Genomic DNA, 22,402 nt, shown 5'->3' with positions numbered 1-22,402 from the left:
TCAGCTGTTGCTTGGGAACATGGTTTTGCTTCACAGTTACAAATATTTTAATATACAAACAAGTAACAACCGACAAAATGGCTTTCCATTGGAGCACATGTTAGTCTGATTTCTTTTGGTCTGAAATGAGCATTTTCTCACATTTTTTGTGGTTTTGTTAGTTTGAAACAGTTTGTGTAACTCCAGAGTTGGCCCGTGTCTCGGCGTACAGTCGTTACGTCACTGTCCGGGGTTTCCTAGTGAAGTGAACCTACGTCGTCATGGCGGAAACCGGTCGTCGGAGGACTCTACACTGAAATGCTAGCATTCCATAGTCGTGATTGAGCGGGAGCATAGGCACTTTGTTGACGTTGGGAACGAAAGGGAACGGGGGTCGTACTTATTTCTTTTTTGGAAAGGAAAGGAAAAGAAAAAGACGCCGTGCACCAGTTTCATCGAACTGAGTCGTCCGGGGCTACTCTCCCTGACTGGGAGAGAGCTAGCAGCTAACGCCAGGCAGTTATCGGGCAGCTGCTAGCCAAAGAAAATAAAAGAAAAAAAGGATATTCTTGCACTTCGGTGGATTCGGGCAACCAGTTCATCAGAGTTTTCCCCACAGGTAAGGGTAAATAACAACTGGGAACCAACAAAGCGGAGCTACTTACCGCTAGTTCCGAAAGAAAGTATTGTAATGTTATTATGGTAAAAGCCGCGAGAAGTGAGCGGCGTATGAAAACAAGATGGAAGAGGGAGAAGTTGGGTTATGTTAGCTCATTTGGTTTTGTGGGTTGAATTTTAAATATTAAATAAGTCGAGTCCCTCTAGATAGGTGGACTGATTGTACAGTTATTTGTTTAAGGCATCATCGACTTGTGGACCATGGCTATTGGCTGTAAGTGGAAGCGTCTTCATGTTTTCCGGGAAAGCTTAAGCCCAAGTTTTGTCATTTGTTAGCCGACGTGATAGCCTCACGCTGCATAACGTTAGCCGCACTTGGGTTACTTGCTAAGTAAACGTCGGCTAACCTGCTCAACTCGTGTTTATTGTACCTACTTTATGTTTGAAAGTTTACTTTAAAGCAAGAATGGCCTAATTTAAACGTATAGTCCACACTTCTCAGGCTACATTGAGGATGTGCATAGTTTTTAAACGTGTTTTCGCTTTAGTGTTGTGATTTGTGGCTAATGAAACGGGCTAGCACTCAGTAATTAGCTTTAAAGAGAACGTGTGTATGTTTGTTGTACGAGGTTGCCAGTGTTAACCTAGTTGCTCGTGGTAACTGTGTGGCAACCCTGGTGTTACTGGATATTGTTTATTTGACTTTCTAAGCCATTTGCGAGGAAATGACGAAGGTGACTACATGTGTTACTGCTAACGTAGCCACCCCGCCAATAGCTTGCGTCGTTAACCGGTGTTAGCTAGCTGGGTACAAGCTAAACTGTGGTCATGCTTTAAATACCCAAACACTTTAATCAGCGAAGACGCGGTTAGCATAACACCCACCGCCATAGCATGTGTGTGTGCTGCAGGGTCATAGTTCGAGTGGTTATACAGTGAGAAGGTGTCCCGGAGCTTTGTGTGGAGGCGAAAACACGCTCACGCTGCTTAGGCCCGTCCAGGCCTTTGCAATGAGGGACCTCGTACAGCTCGTCGGTGTATCGCTGGAGCTTACCACACATATCTTTCTAAAAAGGGTATCTAAACGTGATAGTCGCCACGATCAACTATATTTATTGTTCCATCCAGTTGAACAATCTTGGAACTTAAAGGCCTTGGAGAAAAAATTTCAAGAGTTTTCGCGTGAAGTTGTTCCGACTGCTCAACTAATGTAGTCGACTAGAAGAAGCGACAGAGTAGATATAATATTTTGACGGTAATTAGATTATAATTTATAGTGATATAGTTTGATTATAAATTGTCACCGTGAGCTGGTTTTAATCAGGAGTGACCATATTAGTTTCTCCATACCGAATGCCTGGAATGCATCGTTTCACTCACACGAAACTGAAACTATAAGCGCAATACTTGTCGATTTCGATTATGTTGTTGAGTTCAGAGGTAATAAACATCATCCATTCATTCAACACTTATCCTTTGATCTTTTTGTACATATCCTAGCAACATGGTCACACCATTCATCCACCACCAATGGATGAATGGCTCAGCAATGGGCCTCAGGATGTCATCGCAATATCTAGTCATGGATTAAATGCACTTGAGTTCGCTGCCCTGCCCATACCATAACCCCACCATCACCACAGACCACTCTGTTCGCATCAGCTAAATGCTCACCCATGACATGGTATAAACACTGCCTGCCATCTGTACAGCTGAAACTGTAATTCATCAGTAAAGAGGATAATTTCCCAGTGTTCCTGTGGTCATTGAATGTGAGCTCTGGCATACTGGCAACAATGGTGATGCCCAACTGCAGACAAATCAAGACCCGGTGAGGGTGGCGAGCACACAGATCTGACGGTTTGTCCAGAAAGCCTCCAGTTGTGTAAACCAACTACTTCACCAGCGGTCCTTGTGGCTGCCCCCGGACAATCCCGTAGGTGAAGAAGTCGGATGTGGAGGTCCTGGGCTGCCGTGGTTACACAACTGTGGTTGTGAGACCTGTTAATTTTCGACTTCTAAAATCTCTGAAGTGATGCTGCAGGCGGCTTATGGTGGAAAAATGAACAGCCATTTACGCAGCAGCGCCTCAAGACATTCCTGCTCTCAGCATGCCTATTGCACGAGCTCTTAACTCTTTAGGCATCTGTGGCTTCATGAACAGCAAAGGAATGAGACGTTTTATGGACCACATCATTAGGAACACCTGTGTAGTGTTCATGGTTTTAATCATCTTGATATGTCGCACCTATGCAGGAGATGGATTATCTTGACAAAGGGGAAATACTAGCTGATGGTGATTTGTGGGCAAGATTTGAGAGAAATAAGGTCTTTGAGCGCATTGAAACAATCTGAGTTGCAGTTGCGTTTGTGTTTCTGTTCAGTGTAAATGAGCTTTTCTCTTATTTGTTTCTTTTTTTACAGGTTAATCACGTGGAGCATAATATTGGTGATTATTGAGCAGAAGTCTACATTTTGGACTTCAGCATGGCTGGACGCAGTGAGGAGGAAAGTGTAAGCAACAGCAGTGGAGAATCAAGGTAAGGGAACTTCTCCTGTCAGAACCGTAGGCCACAACAATTCAATAGATATTTTAAAATGTGTATCTTCAGTGTGTTACACATTTACTAAGTAGAATAACTTGGAATCTCAGCCCATATGCCTTGTACACAACCAATTGAAACTTATTTGCATGAAAAGTTTAAAGGGAACGGTAGACCAAATCAAAAATCTGTACAACAAAAAAGTGTTATCAGCACCTCATAAGCTTGTAGCAGAACCCTACAAAATGACCCCCAGCAGGCTACTGGGTCAGAAACAAGACTCCATGTGAGCGGCATGAAGGCCCAACATCCTCTAGTGGTTCCTGGACTCACAGTCTAGCGTGTAACTCGATTGGCATTCGCCAGAGAACACCAGAATTGGCAGGTCCACCATAAGATAAGATAAAAGTTTATTTTCCCGAGGGAGATTACTGTGCAACAGTTACAGTACATTGTCTTCACAGATGAGAGCAGGTTTACACTGAGCACATGTGGCAGGTGTGAAAGAGTCTGGACACCGTGGGGAACGTTTGCTGCCTGCATGGCCGGTTTGGTGGAGGGTCAGTGATGTTCTTGAGAGGCATTTCCTTGGAGGGTCGCACAGACCTCCATGTTACAGCCAACAGTACCTTGACAGATGTTAGGTCCGGGAGGAAATCTTCAGAGCGATTGTCAGACCTTACGCCGGTGCAGTGGGCCCTAGGTTCCTCAAGGTGCAGGACCAGGGCCCCTGCCAGAGTGTGGAGGCTGTTCCTGGATGACAAAGGCATTGATTGGCAGTCACATCCCCCTGACCTAAATCCAATTGAGCACCTATGGGACATTATGTATCGTCGCATTCCATGTCCCCAAGTACCGTCACAGACGAGCTCCCTGCTGACCTGATTCAGGTCAAGGAGGAGATCCCCCTGCACCTGATGAGTCACCACCACTGACTCATCAGGAGCATGCCCAGATGTTGTCAGGAGTGTGTAAAGGCACGTGGGGGGCATACACACTACTCGGTCACATAATGAGTTACCATGACGAAATTCATGCAAGTTGAATCAGCCTGTGATTTCAAATCTTAACTTTGATTTTTGGTGTGACTTGAAATCACAGTCCTTAATGGGTTGATTATTTTGGTTTCCATTGACAGTAGTTTTGTCATTTTGTTCACAACAAATTATACAGTCTACATTAGTAACGATTTCCAACTTGAATTATTTAGTCCTTGAGATCTGAGGTGTGATTTAAATGTTCCCTTCATTTTTTTGAGCTGTGTGTATGTGTGTGTGTCTGTGTTATACAGTAGTGTCATCATGGGTGGGGTTGTTTTGTTATCTTTAATTAAAGATGACCTTAATTCAAATAGGTTCTCTTCATAAGGTTCTGTATTACTATGTGCAGTCTGTCATTTTTTTGTCACAATGTTCCCTTGTACAGTGGAAGGCATATAACGTGTGTAAATGTCCACAGTAACTCTGATGATGAATCCGGTTCTGGGTCTGGATCAGCATCTGGGTCTGGCTCAGGCTCCAGTTCCAGCTCCTCCAGCAGCAGCAGCCAATCAGGAAGCAGTGACTCAGGAAGTGGCTCAGACTCTGGCAGCCAGTCAGATTCTGACGTGGAGAAATCCAAGGAGAAGATTGAACCACCAAATAAATCAAACATTGATGGAGCTGAGGTATTTAAATGTGTTATCAAACTAATGTACTCAACAATGGAATAGGTGCAGAATGTTCATCATTGACTGGGGTTTAATGGTGAGCTGTTTTATCTTGGAAACAACCCAACAGAAAGGTCCGGACTCTGTACATGCTTGTTTTCAGGCTTTGGTTCAAGTTGTACACTGATAGCCCCTGAACATAAAAATTACAGCCCCGGCATTTCAAAATAATGGTGTCTTATTTAACATCACACCATTCACATCTTTGACACAATGTCAGTAAATACTGAACCATATCGGCTTCACAAAGGTAGACTTAACGGCAATGGTGTTACTGGTGTTATTGGATTGAACAGGTGCATTGTCACTGACTGATTGTGAATGCATTTCTATTGGTTACAGTTTTGGAAGTCCAACCCAAGTATTCTAGCAGTGCAAAGGTCTGCTATGCTCAGGAAACAACACCTCCAGCAGCAGCAGCAGCAGCAACAACAACAGCAGCAGCAGAAGCAACAAAGTTCTTCTGGATCCGATGAGGTTGGGGCAATTTCTGTATTTCATTGTGAACTGATCATTTTACCTCTAATGCATGCGAATGAGTCAAAGTTTTAAGCTGGCTGATCATTGTATACAGAAATAAGTGACTGACTTTTATCTGTTTCATATTTGCCAACATAATGAAGTAGATGCCAGTTTTTGATGGTGGCTAGTTGTTGCATCTTAATGAATGTTTTGATGAACAACTTTTCACCGTTTTTTGCAGCTTTGCTGTGAAATCTTGTTGCTGTATTGGCATACAAACAGTCATTGTTGTGTTGTCATTGCTATTTAGTGGCGGTAGCTGCTGTTGCTGCAAGATTTTTGGTGCAACTGAAATATCTATAGAGGATTGTCAAATATAGCATGACAGAACTGACATCATTGGAGACTATTGAAATGGGAAGTGCCTTCTTCTTAACATACATAACTACTCTGACCCATCCGTAGGATTCATCTAGCAGTGATGATTCGGACTCATCAAGTGGATCCAAGAGGAGGAAAAACTCAGGCTCTTCAGACTCTGGGTCGGGTTCTGGATCTGGTAGCGGGTCTGGATCTGACTCATCAGCAGAAGGCAAAAGCGATGAGACTGCATCTGATTACGAACCCAGTCACAAAGTCAAAAGCAAAAAGCCTCCAACCAAGTAAGTCTATGTTTTCCCTTTATAGCAAGTTGCAGGGTGCTCAAAATAAGTTTGTCCAACATGACTGAAACAAATATACCACACATACTTCATGCACAAGGTTATCACATTTACCTTTCTGTTCATTGTCCTATTATGTTAAATGCAATAATTCAAAATTCTATACAGATTTGGCTAAATCTTTGACCAAAATAAGTAGAGAAAGATTCCGATCACAAGATTCTGATAATAAGATTGATTTTTAACATCTAGAAGAGACACGTGATGCTAATAAAATAATCACTTTTATCATATTTTAAGTCCTCTTCAAATATGATAATCATCTTCAAATATCCCTAGGATACACTTATCATTTCTAAGGAGTATCAATATTTGTGTCATTTGCCATTTGTTGGATTATTTAAAATATGTTAAATTGAAAATAAAATCCAGTAATTTTTTACATATTAGAATAGAATAGCCTTTATTGTCATTGTATATGATAATACAACGAAATGCATTTGTGCTGTGCCTGAATCTTTGAACAGTGATCAATAACAGCAATAAACTATAAATAAATAATAAATAATAAATAACAATAAATAAACAACACACAGTTCCATTCATACATTAAAACATAAGTAGTCCCACAGCTCAAGATGTTCCAATAGCTCAAGATGTCTCATATGACATGTCTCGACATCCTATATGACAGCACGACATCACATGACATCACATATGACATCACATGACATCACATATGACATATCCCACATGACATCACGACATCCCATATGACATCCTGACATAACATCACACCCCACATGACATCACATGTCCCTTGCCCCATATGACATCACATGACATCATAGCTGAAGATGCCCAATGTGTCCCAATGTGTCCCAATTTGTCCCAATATTGCAATTGACTTTTGGGGGGACTAATTTGTCTAATGTTTGATTTTGTTTAGCTCATTTATGGCCCTTACAAAGAAGCTGTTCCTCAGTCTGGTGGTGCGCGTGTTCAGTGATCTGTATCTCTTTTAGAGGGTAACAGACAGAACAGGGAGTTACAAGGGTGGGATGCATCTTTCAGGATGGTGTTGGCCCTGCGGACACAACGAGTCTTAAAAATGTCCTCCGGAGAGGGCAGGGGAAGTCCATTATTTTTCCTGCTGTTTTAACAGTCCAAAGTAGATGACTTTAATAATCAAACTTTCTATCTTGAGTAAAGCATGGCGGACGCCAATTCGTTGCGCCAGTCTTTTCTTATTTCAAAATTGTGTTATAAGTATACTGTGTATATATATGTGTGTGTGTATATATATATATATATATATATATATATGTATATGTATATATGTGTATATATATATATGTATATATATATATATATATATATATATATATGTATATATATATATATATATATATATATATATATATATATGTATATATATATATATATATATATATATATATGTATATATATATATATATATATATATATATGTATATATGTATATGTATATATATATATATATATATATATATGTATATATGTATATGTATGTTTCATATATATATATATACATACATACATGATAAGTCTAAGGTTACCAACAGTTTTAGTTACCTCTGTATTACACATTTGATGTCGAAAATTACTTTCAAATGAGTTCCCTTCTCAGGTGAATGATAGACATTTTCTAATAACTGGAGTCGTATATTAATGGTTAAGGAATCCGATCATAAAATGACACACACATAGACACAAGTGAAATGCTCATGCCCTGTTAATACCTTTCTACCTGTGACCTCATAGGATGAACTTTCGAAATGGTAAGAAAAGCAGCTCCCAGAAGAAGAAATCACGTAAGTCTTCATCCTCCGACGATGAAGACAATGGCTACAAGAAAGCCACGTCAGCAGGTCCACGGCGGCAGGCAACAGTAAACGTTAGTTACAAGGAGGACGAGGAGCTGAAGACAGACTCCGATGACCTTGTGGAAGTACTGGGTGAGGATGTTCCGCAGCCTGAAGAAGAGGAGTTTGAAACCCTGGAGCGAGTGATGGAAGGCAGGATAGGAAGGAAAAGAGGTATGGAAGTTTTTGCTGAAATTGCTGCTGTCATCTACTTTGGCTTTGTTGTAGTTCTTCTGTAAAAATGAAAGTAGTTATTTATGGAATTTAAGGATTATTATAGATTTTTGACAGGTGGCAGAACTTGAAGTTGACAAATCTGACAAATTAGCAGCAGGGGTTTCATAAGGTCTTTTCAGCTCTTGGATGCTGTTGTCCTGGGGGTCAGGGCTGTGAGGTTCAGGGACAACAAAGATATTTAACTGAAAACTGCATTCTAGCATCATTTTGGACCACCATTATTACCACTTTTATGAAATAAGTAGACTTTGATTAAACCCACTGACCCAAACCCAAATTGTATTGGCCTTACAACCAACCTCAGAACTGCAAACAGTTGTTTGATATTTGCCTGAGCTATAAGGACTTTAATATAAAAAAGTCTGGAAATTCTTCATATGAAAAGTCTGGAAGAAGACAATCATTGTTGGCCTGTCTGAGTGTTGAGGGGGCTGTTTCAGGTCAGATGCAGCTGCCACATTTTTTAATTGTTACTTCTCAACAATGATAAAAGCTAAAAATTCTGATGGTCTGTCTCTTTGTATGCCTGTATCCACAGTAGCACATTGGCTCATGGAAGGAGAGTTATTGAAAGTGTGTTGTGGATAGAAAGTTTGATTTTGTTATGAACAAAAACATACCATATGTTTGCATTTTTCTGATAAAGCGTTTCCTCTATATTATCTTATCTACTTCATGTAAATCCCCACCACATGTCAGGATTTAGTATTTGAAGTGGTTTCGTAAGTGGAATGACTGCAGGACGTTTGGAAATAGGAATTTTCTGGGATCCTTCAAGGATAACACATCTATCATGCATTTATGTTTTATTCTCCACAGCAACAGGGAGTACAACCACAGTTTATGCTGTAGAAGCAGATGGGGACCCCAACCTCACCTTCAATCCCAGCAAAGAGGCTGGTGACACCCAATATTTGATAAAGTGGAAGAACTGGGCCCATATCCACAATACCTGGGAAACAGAGGATTCGCTCAAGCTGCAGAATGTCAAGGGCATGAAGAAACTGGACAATTTTAAGAAGAAGGATCAGGAGAAAAAGAAATGGTAAGATTGTGGACAACTGGGCTATTGCGTTAAACCATAGTGGATCCAAGCTGACTTCCTATCAGCTCTGATCACGTGGTACATCATATTTACCACGGGATAAAGTTATGCCTTTTGATGTGATATGGAGAGTGTGGTACTTATAGCTACTTATTTGGAACTGAATTTAAGTCCTTGTTGAATTTATGATGATTTGTTCTCTCTCCCTAGGATGAAAGCTGCATCACCAGAGGATATAGAATATCTCAACTGCCAGGAAGAGTTGATGGATGATTTACACTCTCAGTATCAACTTGTAGAGAGAATCATAGGTATGTATCCTAATGTGATGATTTGTTTTCTCAATGAAGCAATTAACAGTAACGCTTAAGTTTTTATTGAATTTGTATAACTGAATTGGTCTATGAATTTCTTTGTGCAGGGCATTCAAACCAGAAGTCTGAAGCTGGTTACCCAGACTACCTGTGCAAATGGCAAGGGTTGCCATACTCGGAGTGTAGTTGGGAAGACGGCGCTCTGCTATCCAAGAAGTTTCAGAAGTGCATAGATGATTATATGAGCAGGAACCAATCCAAGAGCATTCCATCTAGAGATTGCAAGGTAACGCGTTGCTCATTCGCTCAGCCTGGCATCCTTCCTGCAGGAATAGGAAAAGGGAGTGAGTTGCTTGTCACTGGTGTCACTTTTTGTTTTTTGTCTTGTAGGTGCTAAAACAGAGACCCAGGTTTGTGCCTATGAAGAAGCAGCCAACCTACATAGGAGGTGATGGATTGGAGCTAAGAGACTACCAGCTGGACAGTTTGAACTGGATGGCCCACTCCTGGTGCAAGTATGCTTCAAGGAATCCTGCTAATTCTGCCACCAACATGCAATCATCAACATGCAGATACATTATTGTTAACTGATAAACACACACACTAACTAAGTGCTATGATAATTGCATCTCATTTACTGTGTTAATTAGCACTATGAAAACTCTTTTTTTAAATTAGATATTTGATTTAAAATTTGCACACCTGTGACTTGATCTTTCTATTAAGGTGTGTTTTATAGATGTGTTACATGTTACACCAGGCTCAGACTTATCAGCCAGGCTCAGGTTATTGTTTTCAGTCTGCATAGCTTTGTTTGTCTTAAATTTCCCCTTTCTTCCTCTTGTGTGCATTCATAGAGGCAACAGTTGCATCCTCGCTGACGAGATGGGATTGGGGAAAACAATCCAGACAATCTGCTTCCTCAACTACATGTTTAATGATCATCAGCTGTATGGGCCCTTCTTGTTGGTGGTGCCTCTCTCTACGTTAACCTCCTGGCAGAGGGAAATCCAGCTCTGGGCCCCTCAGATGAATGTCGTGGTCTACCTGGGAGACATCAGCAGCAGGAACATGGTATGTTCAAGGGCCCGCTATACAAAAAGTATTCAAGGGGTATATATTGAGAATAATCTTGCCAAACTTTCAATATGTTTCTCTAATGATGGGTTTGATATATTTCATTGCATTTCAAGATACATAAGTTACACAATGAATTACAAAACTCAAAATCCATGTAACATTATCAGATTTGCTGCTATTGTGTTATTTACCATATGCATCAAGTTTGAATTATGTTTGAACTGAATACAAATGGAAGTAGATTGATATGCTGGCATATTCTATTTTATGCATAGCATTTCTGGCGGTGGTTTCCGTCTTTGCTTTGAACCTATTGTGTATTTTTTTTAAACTAAATTAAGGTTAAAAAGCATTTAAGTAGCACCACTAAATGACAGTGCAGTATTTGCAGACCTAACATTTTGTATTTTTCCCATTTCCACTGTTAAACAATAATAGATCAGGACGCATGAATGGATGCACGTCCAACACAAGAGGATGAAATTTAACATCCTCCTCACAACTTATGAAATCCTCCTCAAAGACAAGGTGAGCAGCTATGTCAAATACATTTCCATGGAAAGAATGGAAGTTTTTTTATTTGTTAGAATTTATATACAGGATAAAATAAATGTGCAATGGTACAAAGGTCATTGTTGAAAGTGAAACCTGTAACAAATGTGAGCGTGTGTCTGTCTCCAGTCGTTCTTGGGAAATGTTAACTGGGCCTTCATTGGAGTCGATGAGGCACACAGACTGAAGAACGATGACTCCCTCCTCTACAAGACGATGATGGATTTCAAGTCCAATCACAGGCTTCTCATCACAGGAACACCACTGCAGAATTCCCTCAAAGAACTTTGGTCCCTTCTTCATTTCATTATGCCAGAGAAGTATGTCAGAGAAATCCACTTCCCTGTTTTTTTAAGCGCAGCATTTTGTTTCTCATTGCTGATCATGCACATGTCATTTGGGTGTGTGTCTAGTTTCTGATGTACCATTTAACCATATCCTTTTCCCATTAACTAGTTTCAATGAACATTCAAGTCTAATTGAGTGTTTTGTGTATTGAGGTTTCACTCCTGGGAGCTGTTTGAGGAGGATCACGGTAAAGGAAGAGATTCAGGCTACACCAGCCTGCACAAAGAGCTGGAGCCGTTCTTGCTGCGGCGAGTCAAGAAGGATGTCGAGAAATCTCTTCCTGCCAAAGTGGAGCAGATCCTTCGAGTGGAAATGAGCGCTGTCCAGAAACAGTATTACAAGTAAGAGCTCGGACACTGCTGTTCATTTACACATCATCACATCTTAAAACTCTGCTAAAGAAATCCTACATGTTGTGGAAATAATTGGGGTTTGCATCACTGCTTACCTACATTCTTGTGTGTATATTCTGTGTGTGTGATCAGATGGATCCTGACCAGGAATTACAAGGCTCTCAGTAAAGGTACTAAGGGCAGCACCTCAGGCTTCCTGAACATAATGATGGAGCTGAAGAAATGCTGTAACCACTGCTACCTCATCAAGCCTCCAGAGGACCACGAATTCTACAACAGAGCTGAAGCCTTACAGGTCTGTCACTCCTATTATGAAACTTTCTGCTTCTACTGATCTTCCTCCAATACAGAAGTGAAACCTCACTTCTATAGTTGGAGCCTGCATGTATGCCTGTAAGCCTGTATGTAAACTTGTAGAGAGAAACACACATTTCTCTCTCCACTGAGGTGTCAGTTAAATGTTATGAACACAGTAGAACTGTTACTACCGCAGTTGCACACAGTTGAGAGGAATATATATTGTTTGTATTTAATTGACTACCTTGGTGAAGGAAGACCATAAATAGTAGCCCTTGTTTCCTTCCACAGCAACTGATTCGCAGCAGTGGGAAGCTGGTTCTGTTGGACAAGCTTCTATTGCGTCTGAAGGAACGAGGCCACAGAGTCCTCATCTTCTCCCAGATGGTACGGATGCTGGATATCCTGGCGGACTACCTCAGAAGCCGGCAGTTCTTCTTTCAGGTATCTACACCCTGTTATGTCATCATCACATATTCTCTCTGGGTGCTGAATTTATGTGAAGCGTCCCTGTAACAGGTCACATTTGTCAGTGATGAAAAATTTCATCAATGGCCTGAAGACAGTTTATCGTCCCAAAATCAATCCCAACCGTTTCCAACATTATGTGACAAACATTTTCAATGTCAATTGGACACAAAACAAATTGACAAACATGTAGGAGTGCAGTATGAAGGAAGGTTTTGCAGTCAGGCACATGGTGGCTTCCCTGCCTACCTAACACTCTTTATGAATTCTCCTTAAATTTTTGACATGTAGCGATTGGATGGCTCCATCAAAGGGGAGATGAGGAAGCAGGCGTTGGATCATTTTAATGCTGAAGGCTCAGAGGTAAGCGCTACGTTTTTTGATCCACTCTGTGATTTATTTGTGCTTTATTCAATTCAATAATTTTTACTTTTTTTCCATTGCCGTGCCCAGGATTTCTGCTTCCTTTTATCAACACGTGCTGGTGGTCTGGGTATCAATCTGGCATCAGCCGACACTGTTGTCATCTTCGACTCCGACTGGAACCCCCAGAACGATCTGCAAGCCCAGGCCAGAGCTCACAGAATCGGGCAAAAGAGACAAGTATGCAATATTCAGTTTTTCTATCCAGTTAGTTTTGAGATTTCCAAGTGCAAACAGTATTACATAATCTGAGACCTCATGAAGGTTAAGAGTGCTTAAAGTATTGTCTCTGGGGGAAACTCTACATAACTCAGCTGTTTAGGACCCAGCAGCATTCCAACAGTGTAACAACAGATCTTAGACCATTTCTTCGAAGGAGGTCTTGGATCGGTTGTTCTGCTCTGCACCTAATTGGAATTGCTGCTTTCTCACCTAAACAAATGAATGGGATGTAAACACACCTGGGTGCAATACAAATGTTTGAAGCACTGCAGATGTGAAAGGAACCTAAATGTTGTCTTTCATTATAGGTTTATTAAAAAGCAATCAAAATCTCAACTGACTTTTGTTTTCTGGTTGACTTGCAGGTGAATATTTACCGGTTGGTAACAAAAAGCTCAGTGGAAGAAGACATTATTGAGAGGGCTAAGAAGAAGATGGTGCTGGACCACCTTGTTATTCAGAGAATGGACACAACAGGGAAAACTGTCCTCCACACTGGTGCTGCTCCTTCCAGGCATGAAACTAATACTTTGTGTTTATGCTTAACTCTACCCTTTATGCCCAAGGCCTCTACACACATTGATAACTGGAATCTTCTCTGGCTATTTGTATCACACAATGTGGTATTGAGTGTAGACGCATTCAAGATTTGCTGATTTCAATGTTTGATCTCCAGCAACATTCTCATGACATTTCATTTTATGTTCCTATTGGCTGAAACATGGGTATATCATCTATAATGCAAGTATTCTCACCTAAAATAATTAACTTTAACCGGTGACCCTCTGTTGTTCCTTACAGTTCAGCTCCATTCAACAAGGAGGAATTATCTGCCATCTTGAAGTTTGGTGCTGAAGAGCTTTTCAAGGAGCAAGAAGGCGAGGAGCAGGAGCCTCAGGTACAGGGATTTTACAACACGCACTTAAACAGATATTCGCTAGGATTTGCACTGGGAGTATTTTCTCATGATTTGCCGCCCTGTAGGAGATGGACATTGATGAGATCCTCAAACGAGCTGAGACCCGAGAAAATGACCCTGGACCTTCCACGGTGGGAGAAGAGCTGCTATCCCAGTTCAAGGTAACGGGTCAATAACTTTTTCACGTGGGCAGTATGGGCGTTTGGATAACTTTGTCCAATATAATGATTTTCCAGTAGTAGTGACAGTTGGTGTGTCTGACTGAATAGGTGGCAAACTTCTCCATGATGGACGAGGAGGAGCTTGAAATGGACTCTGAGCGTAGCCAGAGGAGCTGGGATGACATCATTCCAGAGGAGCAAAGGAGGAGGATGGAGGAGGAGGAGAGACAAAAGGAGTTGGAGGAAATCTACTTGCTGCCACGCATGAGGAACTGTGCCAAACAGGTAAATGAGCAGAAGAAGGTCTAGAAAATCAGTGTATAGGTTTTTGTATTATCATTGCTCATCTATTAAGCTCATTGGTCCCTGGGCGCCACTGCTCTTCAAAGAGGATGTAAAATGCAGAGGACTTCACTTCACTTTCCATTAATGAAGTGCACTCGTATTTCATCTCATCATCATCAAAGTCAAGCTCAGCTTTTAGGTGCTTGACAATTATATAAGTAGTGGAATACTGCGCTGTCTTTAGTTTGGCTGTTGGCATTTTTATTACCCACAGTGAAGTCATGCTTTTGTCAGATATTCCAAAATCTGTTTTGATCTGGCTTGGTCGGTGTTGCATGCGAGCCGATGCAGCCTTTTTTTTTTGCCATTTCTTTTTATTGAAGCAAACATTTACCATGACATTGCGCATACAATTATAGGATATTTTGGAGATCATTTTTTAAAACAGAAAGAGGGGAAAAAGGAGAGAAAGATAAAGAGAAAGAAAGAAGGTTGTATTATTACTAATGTTGTTGTTAAACTTTATACGTAGACCCTGAGGTAAAGTAGGCAATAAGAGGCACAAGTCGATTGAAATTAAAACAGCCTGCAGCCACGGCCGCTGGAGGTTGTGAGAACATGGCACAGTAGTGTGGGCGGAGAGTTCAGGGTGGCAGCAGTGATGTGCGATGATCTCATAGGTTAAATACAGTTTATACAGTTTGATGTCAAACATGTAGGCTAGTACAAATCACATCATAGGCTGTGGTAAAGACAAGGAGAGAAGAGAGTTTCTGGCTAATTCTTCATGTTTTGTGTTGACAGACAAGCTTTAATGCTAATATGGGCCGCCAAAGCAGGAACAGGAGATACTCAGGGTCCGAAAGCGACTCGGGCACAGACAGAAAGAGGCCGAAGAAACGAGGACGGCCTCGGACCATTCCACGAGAAAATATCAAAGGCTTCAGTGACGCTGAGATCCGAAGGTGATTCTATCCATTCACTCATCTGTGGGATCGCTTGGTCACATTTTCTTTTCTCCCACACACACGATCTCATTAACATTTCTGTGAACCACATACAGGTTTGTCAAGAGTTACAAAAAATTTGGAGGACCACTAGAACGGTAAGTTAAGTTTTTCTGTCAGTCTCTCTCTTTCTCACTCTCTCACTCTCTCACACTTTCTGCTTAGTTCCTTCCCAGTCATGATTGTTCATCTTTGATCAGGTTGGATGCTATTGCTCGCGATGCGGAACTTGTGGATAAGTCGGAGCAGGACCTGAAACGCCTAGCAGAGACCGTTCACAACGGCTGTTTGAGAACACTACGGGAAAACCCCTGCGGACCAGAGAAGACCTCAGGTAACTTCCTTTTACCAACCTAGTTTCCAATGTGGATTCCGAGCAAAGTGGTTGACGTTTCAGAGTGCACATAAATTATGTTGCATGTCCATTAAGACTCCGAACTCATTTGTCATAGCTGCTTTAGTTGTTGTTCAGTTCCCTGGTATGCATTTATAATTATGCTTAAAATGTTTCACTTGTATCCCCATCAGGAGGCAGAAGAGGGAAGGTTAAAGGGCCCACATTCAGGATCTCTGGTGTCCAAGTGAATGCCAAGCTTGTCATCTCCCACGAGGAAGAGCTGGCTCCACTCCACAAGGCCATTCCTGCTGACCCAGAGGAGCGGAAAAGGTAAGGCTGGGGGCGTTTGCCCGTATGACCGTTAGCCCCGGGTTGTGTTGCTTTAAAGGCTTTAATCCCCCGAGAACTGAATCTGTCAGGATCATTGTTATTATAATAGTTGATCCTTAATATATAAGATTGTAATTATTTAAAAAGTTTATGTGCTGAGGCTTGAAGTGGTTGGTAGAATTGACCCGACTAGCAATAAAAAAAATCCCGGAATTTTAAAATCACACCAATATCATTTCAGTGCTTTAAGATCTATGCTACGGTGAACGAGAAGGGACACATTTGTTCATCTGTACACACAGGTATATGATTCCATGTCACTCGAAGGCAGCACACTTTGATATTGACTGGGGGAAGGAAGACGACTCCAGCCTTCTCATAGGAATCTATGAGTATGGCTATGGCAGCTGGGAGATGATCAAGATGGACCCTGACCTCAATCTCACACACAAGGTGAGTTCAGACTCAATATGTTTGGAGTCTCTTGGTCCAAGCTTTGGGGCTCGCAGTATACATTTTCAGATTAAAGTCTACTTTACAAACACTGTTCATAAGAAGCTGCCTTAATTATGTGATAATGATTATTTAGTATTCGAAGGATGCCCAGCTCAATTTATGGTGGTTAAAATGAAAGTGAAATGGAACAACATAGAGTATTGCTCTGACATTTGTGTCCACTGTTCAGCTCTTACCAGACGACCCAGACAAGAAGCCCCAGGCCAAACAGCTGCAGACCCGAGCAGACTACCTCATCAAGCTACTAAGCAAGGATCTGTCCAAAAGAGAAGCTCAGAAACAAGCAGGAAATGTGAGTCTGCAACCATGTTTTTATTAACAGTGACATGTTTCTTCCTCTGCCGTAGTTTGTTTTAGACTGATTTTGAAACGAGAGTAAAAGACCTGATAATACACACATTTTGGACAGCTCAGATAAGGATATTAGATTTGTGAACAAAGTTTGTACTTACTTAAATCGAGAATTTAGAAATAGTTGTTGCACACGCATGTTTTGGTTCACTTGAATGTGGATCCTGAATCTATGATGTGTTCTGCAGGCCAATTCAAGAAAAAGAAAACCACGGAGTAAGAAGAACAAGATTCTGAAGCCAACAAAAATGGAAGAGGTGATGAAGAGTCCGTCGTCAGATCCCCCATCTGACAAGCGGTCAGAGGATGAGGATGAGATTGAGGAGGAAAAGGTAAATGATTAAATTGCTTTATATTGGACCGTCACAAACATCCAGCTCTGATTGATGTTAAGAAACCCAGCACTGGCATCAGGGTTCCACCAATGAATAAGCAGCTTTCTCTGTCAACTTATTATGTCAGCGTGACATATGGGATCCATTTAGACGGGATCTGAATTGTGTTGTTTGATTTTGTTGTGTAACGTGACTCGCCCTCGTAGGAGGCGGCCCCAGTGAAGCCTCCGCCCAGAAGAGCTCGGCCAGAAAGAGTCGCGGTGAAGGTGAAGGTGGAGGAGGAGGAGGAGGAGGAAGAGGAAGAAGAGGACGAGCTCGAGCTGGACGAGGTTTCCTTCCCCGGGGACAGGGAGGCCCGAGGAGAAAAGGAAACGAAGAAAGAATGCAAAAAGGAAAGGAAAGAAGAGAATTGGGACGTAAAAGAGACAAAAGAGCCCAAAGAGAAGAAAGAAGCGAAGCCTCTGGAGCCGCCACACAAACAAGAGGAAAACTCTGAAAAGGTGAAAGAAAAACCATACGGAAGGCTTTACACTGTGAAACATTAAGCGTTTAAGAGGCTGCCACTCTGATGCATTACTGACACATCACTGCCATGTTTGTTTCAGCACAATGATGTGAAGGCCGAAGTACGAGAGAGGACAAAGAAAGCCTCTGATACGCCCGTCCACATAACAGCAAGCGGAGAGAACGTCCCAGTGTCTGAGGAGTCCGAAGAGCTGGACCAGAAAACCTTCAGTGTGGTATGCGAAGTCGTCCGGTTGTTCTCACCATATTATAGTGTGTGTATCCTCTTTGTTGTTCTCTCTGCTGTGCTCGCTTACACCACCTGTGCGTCATGGCGGACCCGTGGAAAGAAATTGTTCCCCGTGTTGCAGTGTAAGGAGAGGATGCGGCCGGTGAAAGCGGCCCTGAAACAGCTGGACCGACCAGAGAAAGGGCTGTCGGAGCGCGAGCAGCTGGAACACACCAGGCAGTGTCTCATTAAGATTGGAGATCACATCACCGAGTGTCTGAAGGAGTACTCCAACCCCGACCACATCAAACAGTGGAGGAAGTGAGTCTGCGTTTCCTACTCTTGAGTATCAGTCATAAGAATTTGTGTTTTTATGTTTAGTTTGTTTGTGTTTTTCCCTTTAAGTGCATCCATGTTGTGTGTCATTCAAAATTCGCCTTGTATTTGTAACATCAATGCTGTTTGTCTTTCACAGAAACCTCTGGATATTTGTATCCAAATTCACTGAGTTTGATGCAAGGAAACTGCATAAACTGTATAAGCATGCAATTAAGAAAAGACAAGAGAACGCCCAGGTACGTGTGGATCAGAGTCAAGATGATTACAGTCTGTGATGTCGACTGTGTTCTGTGAAATGTCAATAATAATCCTGTTTGCATTTCTACAGGCGGTGGAACAGAACACTAAAACTACAAATACTCATGGCTACAAACACGCAGGTACAATGATTGTGTTTTGCCGTTGCACATTAAATACCAACTCGCTGTGACCTGGTAGCCGATATTGAGCTTGATTTCATTTCTCATTCACTCTGCATCCTCAGATATCGAAAGGCTAAAGGACAACTCTCACCAGGACGACAGCAGCAGGGACAGCTATAGCTCAGAGAGGCATCAATCCTCAGGCCGATACCACGAAAGCAGTAGTAGTAAGGAGCGACAGAGTTCCGAGTCCCACAGGAAGACCGGAGGGGGAGAGTCCAGGAAGAGACAGTACTCCTCCTTCAGTAACGGCAAAGACCACCGAGACAGAGACCACTACAGGCCGGACAGCAGGGACCGGGATAGACAGGACAGGTGAGGGAGCAGGAGTCATGGCCTCCAAGTCACGAGTTACACTTCTGCCACACATAATAGAAGTAGGGTTCATTCTAGAGTCAATCAAGAGTATTCACGCTGCTTGTGTCCTTTGTGTTTGTAGATATTACAGTGACAGTAAGCACAGGAAGCTGGAGGAGTTTCGCTCCAGCCGGGATCATCGGCTGGACGTGAAGGATCATTCCCACTCGGATCACCGCTCCTCTTACCGTTACCACTCGGACTGGCAGACGGAGCAGCGGGCCTCGGCCAGTGGCCCTCGCTCACCCAGAGACCAACGCTCACCCTACGACTCACGCTCACCCATCGGACGCCGCTCCCCTTTTGAATATTCATCAGACCACAAGAGCACACCAGAGCAGATCTGGAGTAGCAGAAAGACATAACAGAAGCTGCCCGGCCTGCGAGCAGCAGCCATAGACTCAAACCCAGCAGAGGCCTTACGGGGACTGTGGACTCAAACTGAAGCTGTATGAAGCACTGTGTGTGTGTATGGCGTTACCACGCAAATGCAGCAGCAGATCTCTGAAACCTGGGAGCTGGAAGCCAGGGAGCGAAGGTCAAACCAGGCAGCAGATTAAAAAATTATTTTTGTATTTAAGAGTTTAATGCTGCATTGTTGTGTAACAACATGCAGGACAATTTGCTTTGTTATTTTTATAAAGACAGACTTTTTTTTAAACTCTGGAAATGGACACATTGACCCTGAGTGCTGCCTCATATCCCCACCGACCCACGACACTGGATCCTCAATTTGACTGTTCTCTATGTTTGTCTCTGTCTCATTCATGCTTAATGTGATTTTGTGTCTTATTTAAGTATTAATAAATGGGTGAGTAAAGTCAGTTACATGAATCATGTTAAGGTGTCCGGTCACACACAGCCTGGGCTCAGGCTCTCCACCTCGAGTACCTCATTCACAGAGTTTCTCATCCCCCCCCGCCCCCCCATCAGGTTTTCTTTTCTCCACCGTGTGTGAATTATTTAATGTTTGAGCTGTAAAAAGTAACCTGGATTTTAGCTATTCCTTTCAGTAATACATTGTACATTTTTGTAATATAGTAAATCAGCTGTCTTTTTCCTCTCAGGCTTTTTGGATTTATGATGACTCTACTTTCCCCACGGACTCAGGCTTTTTCCTCGTTGTAAACATGAGTTTCTGTAGAATAGTTCATGGTAACGCTTTCAGAATGTAACTTTTGGTAAAGGGAAAGTTCTTTAAACTTTGTTCACTAGTGGTTAGTTCTTTTGTCTCAGTGTGTCTCAAACAATGAATTGAAAGAATCAAGTCGGTCTTTCAGAGAGAAGCACCTCTTAGATCTTGAATAAACTTTTTCATAACTTTTTATTTCCTTTAATTTACCTTTATATTTTCTACATAGGCAATAATGTCAATGTTCTATGCAGCCAAGTATATTTCTGATGAACCAACTGAATGAAGTTACTGTTACGGTTCACACTGTTGTACATACATTTCCTCTATATTTCGAAAAGGAATTTACACTGAAAGTGCATGAATTTTTATGGACTGTTTTATATAGTTGTTTATGAAGCCATTAAAATCAATCACTGTACTCGCTCGTACCAGCTCTTTCAACCGTGTGTCTAGTTTGTTGTACTGCAACAAATGATAGAATTTAACAAACAAGTCACTTGATAAAAGAAGCGCAGGGAACTGGTTATCCTTTGTTCTCTAACGGGAAATAGAATTTTACTCAGTTGAACAGTGATATTCCATTGCTATCGTTCACCATTGGGGGTAACAAAGTATATATTTTTTATAGGGTTTCTAAAGTCATGGAAAACATTGTATATACGAATGTGTTTTTTGGCCGGGAAATTATGAAAATAATGGAAACTAATGGTGATTTGACAAGTCAAGTTTGAACTTGACTTGGATATGGCTTGTGAGCCCATATTCTTGTTCTATTACTAATTTTTGCTTACTTAATTCCATAGCTAGCTGGCAGAGATTCGCAGCAAATAAGTCCTGGTTGTCGACTTAGAAATATAAATTATTGCTAAGCGCTTCAATGTGCTTACATCACACGTTCAGTTTACAATGGAAGTTGTAAAACATGATTAAGTTTACATTATTACACAGTGGAAATGGAAACCATGAATTTTACAGCTCAGTGTAGTGGTTCCCAAACCTTTTCTGCAGGCCCCCCCCTGTACCTGTAGTTTATTATTATAATAACATAATTATAATTATTATTTTAATTCAATAATGGATGGTTGATTTGTTGTGGATGGAGCTCTGCAATTGAAGATACATTAACAGTTTGTACAGCTTGGTACTGATCCATATCCAGATGCAAAGGTAGTGATGGTCAGCTGTATTGTCCTTACAATACACAATCTAACCTTGTGCTGACACAGAACTGAAAGGTTGTCTATGGCCTTAAAATTATTTTAAAAATACATTTACACTCGATGACATCCACACATAAAAATCGCTCAACACTAAACACAAAATAAATGTTTAATATTTGCAATTAAACTATTTTATTATTTATTCATTTTTACAATTTTCACTTTAGCAGTCGTTATTGCTAACAAACTTTAAAGCCGTTACGCTCGGATCGTCCACAAAATCAAAGCCATTTTGACACATGAATGCACTTCTGACAGACACACAAACACAAACAGTCCTCTGACAGTGAACTTTAAACACAGCGCTGTTTGTTTCTAGTGCCATACATCCAGTTTGGACAAAAACATTTGAATATCTTTGCATTCTGACCCCTTATCCGCACTGGTTGACTGATCTTTTCACAGAAGGCATAGGAACCATTTCCATAAAAGCACACAAGGCTTGGATCAGACGGAAACATCTGGCCCTGAGGCATATGTGTAAACTTCACAACTAAGATGTCAAAAAAAACAACACAACAAAGAATAACTATGCAGGAAAAAGCTGTGGGTACTAACACAACACAACACAACACAACACAAAAAGGTGTCTATTTCCGGAACAATCTTTAGTTCCTCAGTCGTGGTTCTCTCTCCACTGGTGTAGAGATCTTGGACCTGTATTTATAAAAACAAAACTTCTACTCTAAAAGTATTATTCTACTGATATTTGTATTTATTCAACTATGATACAGTAAGGA

General features: G+C 41.5%; 1 protein-coding gene across 2 annotated transcripts; it reads left to right on the top strand.

Moving 5' to 3' along the window:
• The first annotated feature begins 245 nt into the window (after positions 1-245).
• chd1 (chromodomain helicase DNA binding protein 1) lies at positions 246-21,991 on the top strand. Of its 2 annotated transcripts, none has more exons than XM_076164354.1 (36): positions 246-598; positions 3,022-3,137; positions 4,599-4,806; positions 5,191-5,325; positions 5,776-5,972; positions 7,776-8,050; positions 8,933-9,158; positions 9,369-9,469; positions 9,580-9,758; positions 9,863-9,987; positions 10,330-10,546; positions 10,991-11,080; positions 11,234-11,424; positions 11,605-11,793; positions 11,938-12,100; positions 12,394-12,546; positions 12,862-12,933; positions 13,024-13,173; positions 13,581-13,729; positions 14,017-14,113; positions 14,200-14,295; positions 14,404-14,580; positions 15,385-15,545; positions 15,644-15,685; positions 15,788-15,921; positions 16,116-16,254; positions 16,557-16,707; positions 16,940-17,062; positions 17,310-17,453; positions 17,663-17,956; positions 18,062-18,196; positions 18,332-18,510; positions 18,665-18,764; positions 18,857-18,908; positions 19,013-19,265; positions 19,390-21,991. In XM_076164354.1, the coding sequence occupies exons 2-36, from the start codon at positions 3,085-3,087 to the stop codon at positions 19,670-19,672; spliced, it is 5,433 nt and encodes a 1,810-aa protein (XP_076020469.1). In that variant the 5' UTR covers positions 246-598; positions 3,022-3,084; the 3' UTR covers positions 19,673-21,991. The 2 variants fall into 2 exon arrangements, with proteins under 2 accessions (XP_076020469.1, XP_076020470.1); XM_076164355.1 differs by lacking the exon at positions 246-598 and adding an exon at positions 718-871.
• The last annotated feature ends 411 nt before the right edge of the window (positions 21,992-22,402 follow it).

The sequence above is a fragment of the Genypterus blacodes genome, unplaced genomic scaffold (genome assembly GCF_046128005.1).
Source record: "Genypterus blacodes isolate CSIRO-AG114 ecotype Tasmania unplaced genomic scaffold, CSIRO-AGI_Gbla_v1 ptg000133l_1, whole genome shotgun sequence".
Classification (NCBI taxonomy): domain Eukaryota; kingdom Metazoa; phylum Chordata; class Actinopteri; order Ophidiiformes; family Ophidiidae; genus Genypterus; species Genypterus blacodes.
Note: the sequence above shows the minus strand (reverse complement) of the source record. Positions and strands in the feature narration are given on the sequence as shown.

Bases quoted from the DNA above. Each gene is read 5' to 3' on its own strand.
- chd1 (XM_076164354.1), top strand. From the start codon at position 3,085: ATGGCTGGACGCAGTGAGGAGGAAAGTGTAAGCAACAGCAGTGGAGAA. The intron at 5,326-5,775 runs GTTGGGGCAATT...ACCCATCCGTAG, and splicing joins GTTCTTCTGGATCCGATGAG to GATTCATCTAGCAGTGATGA. The intron at 11,794-11,937 runs GTAAGAGCTCGG...GTGTGTGATCAG, and splicing joins GTCCAGAAACAGTATTACAA to ATGGATCCTGACCAGGAATT.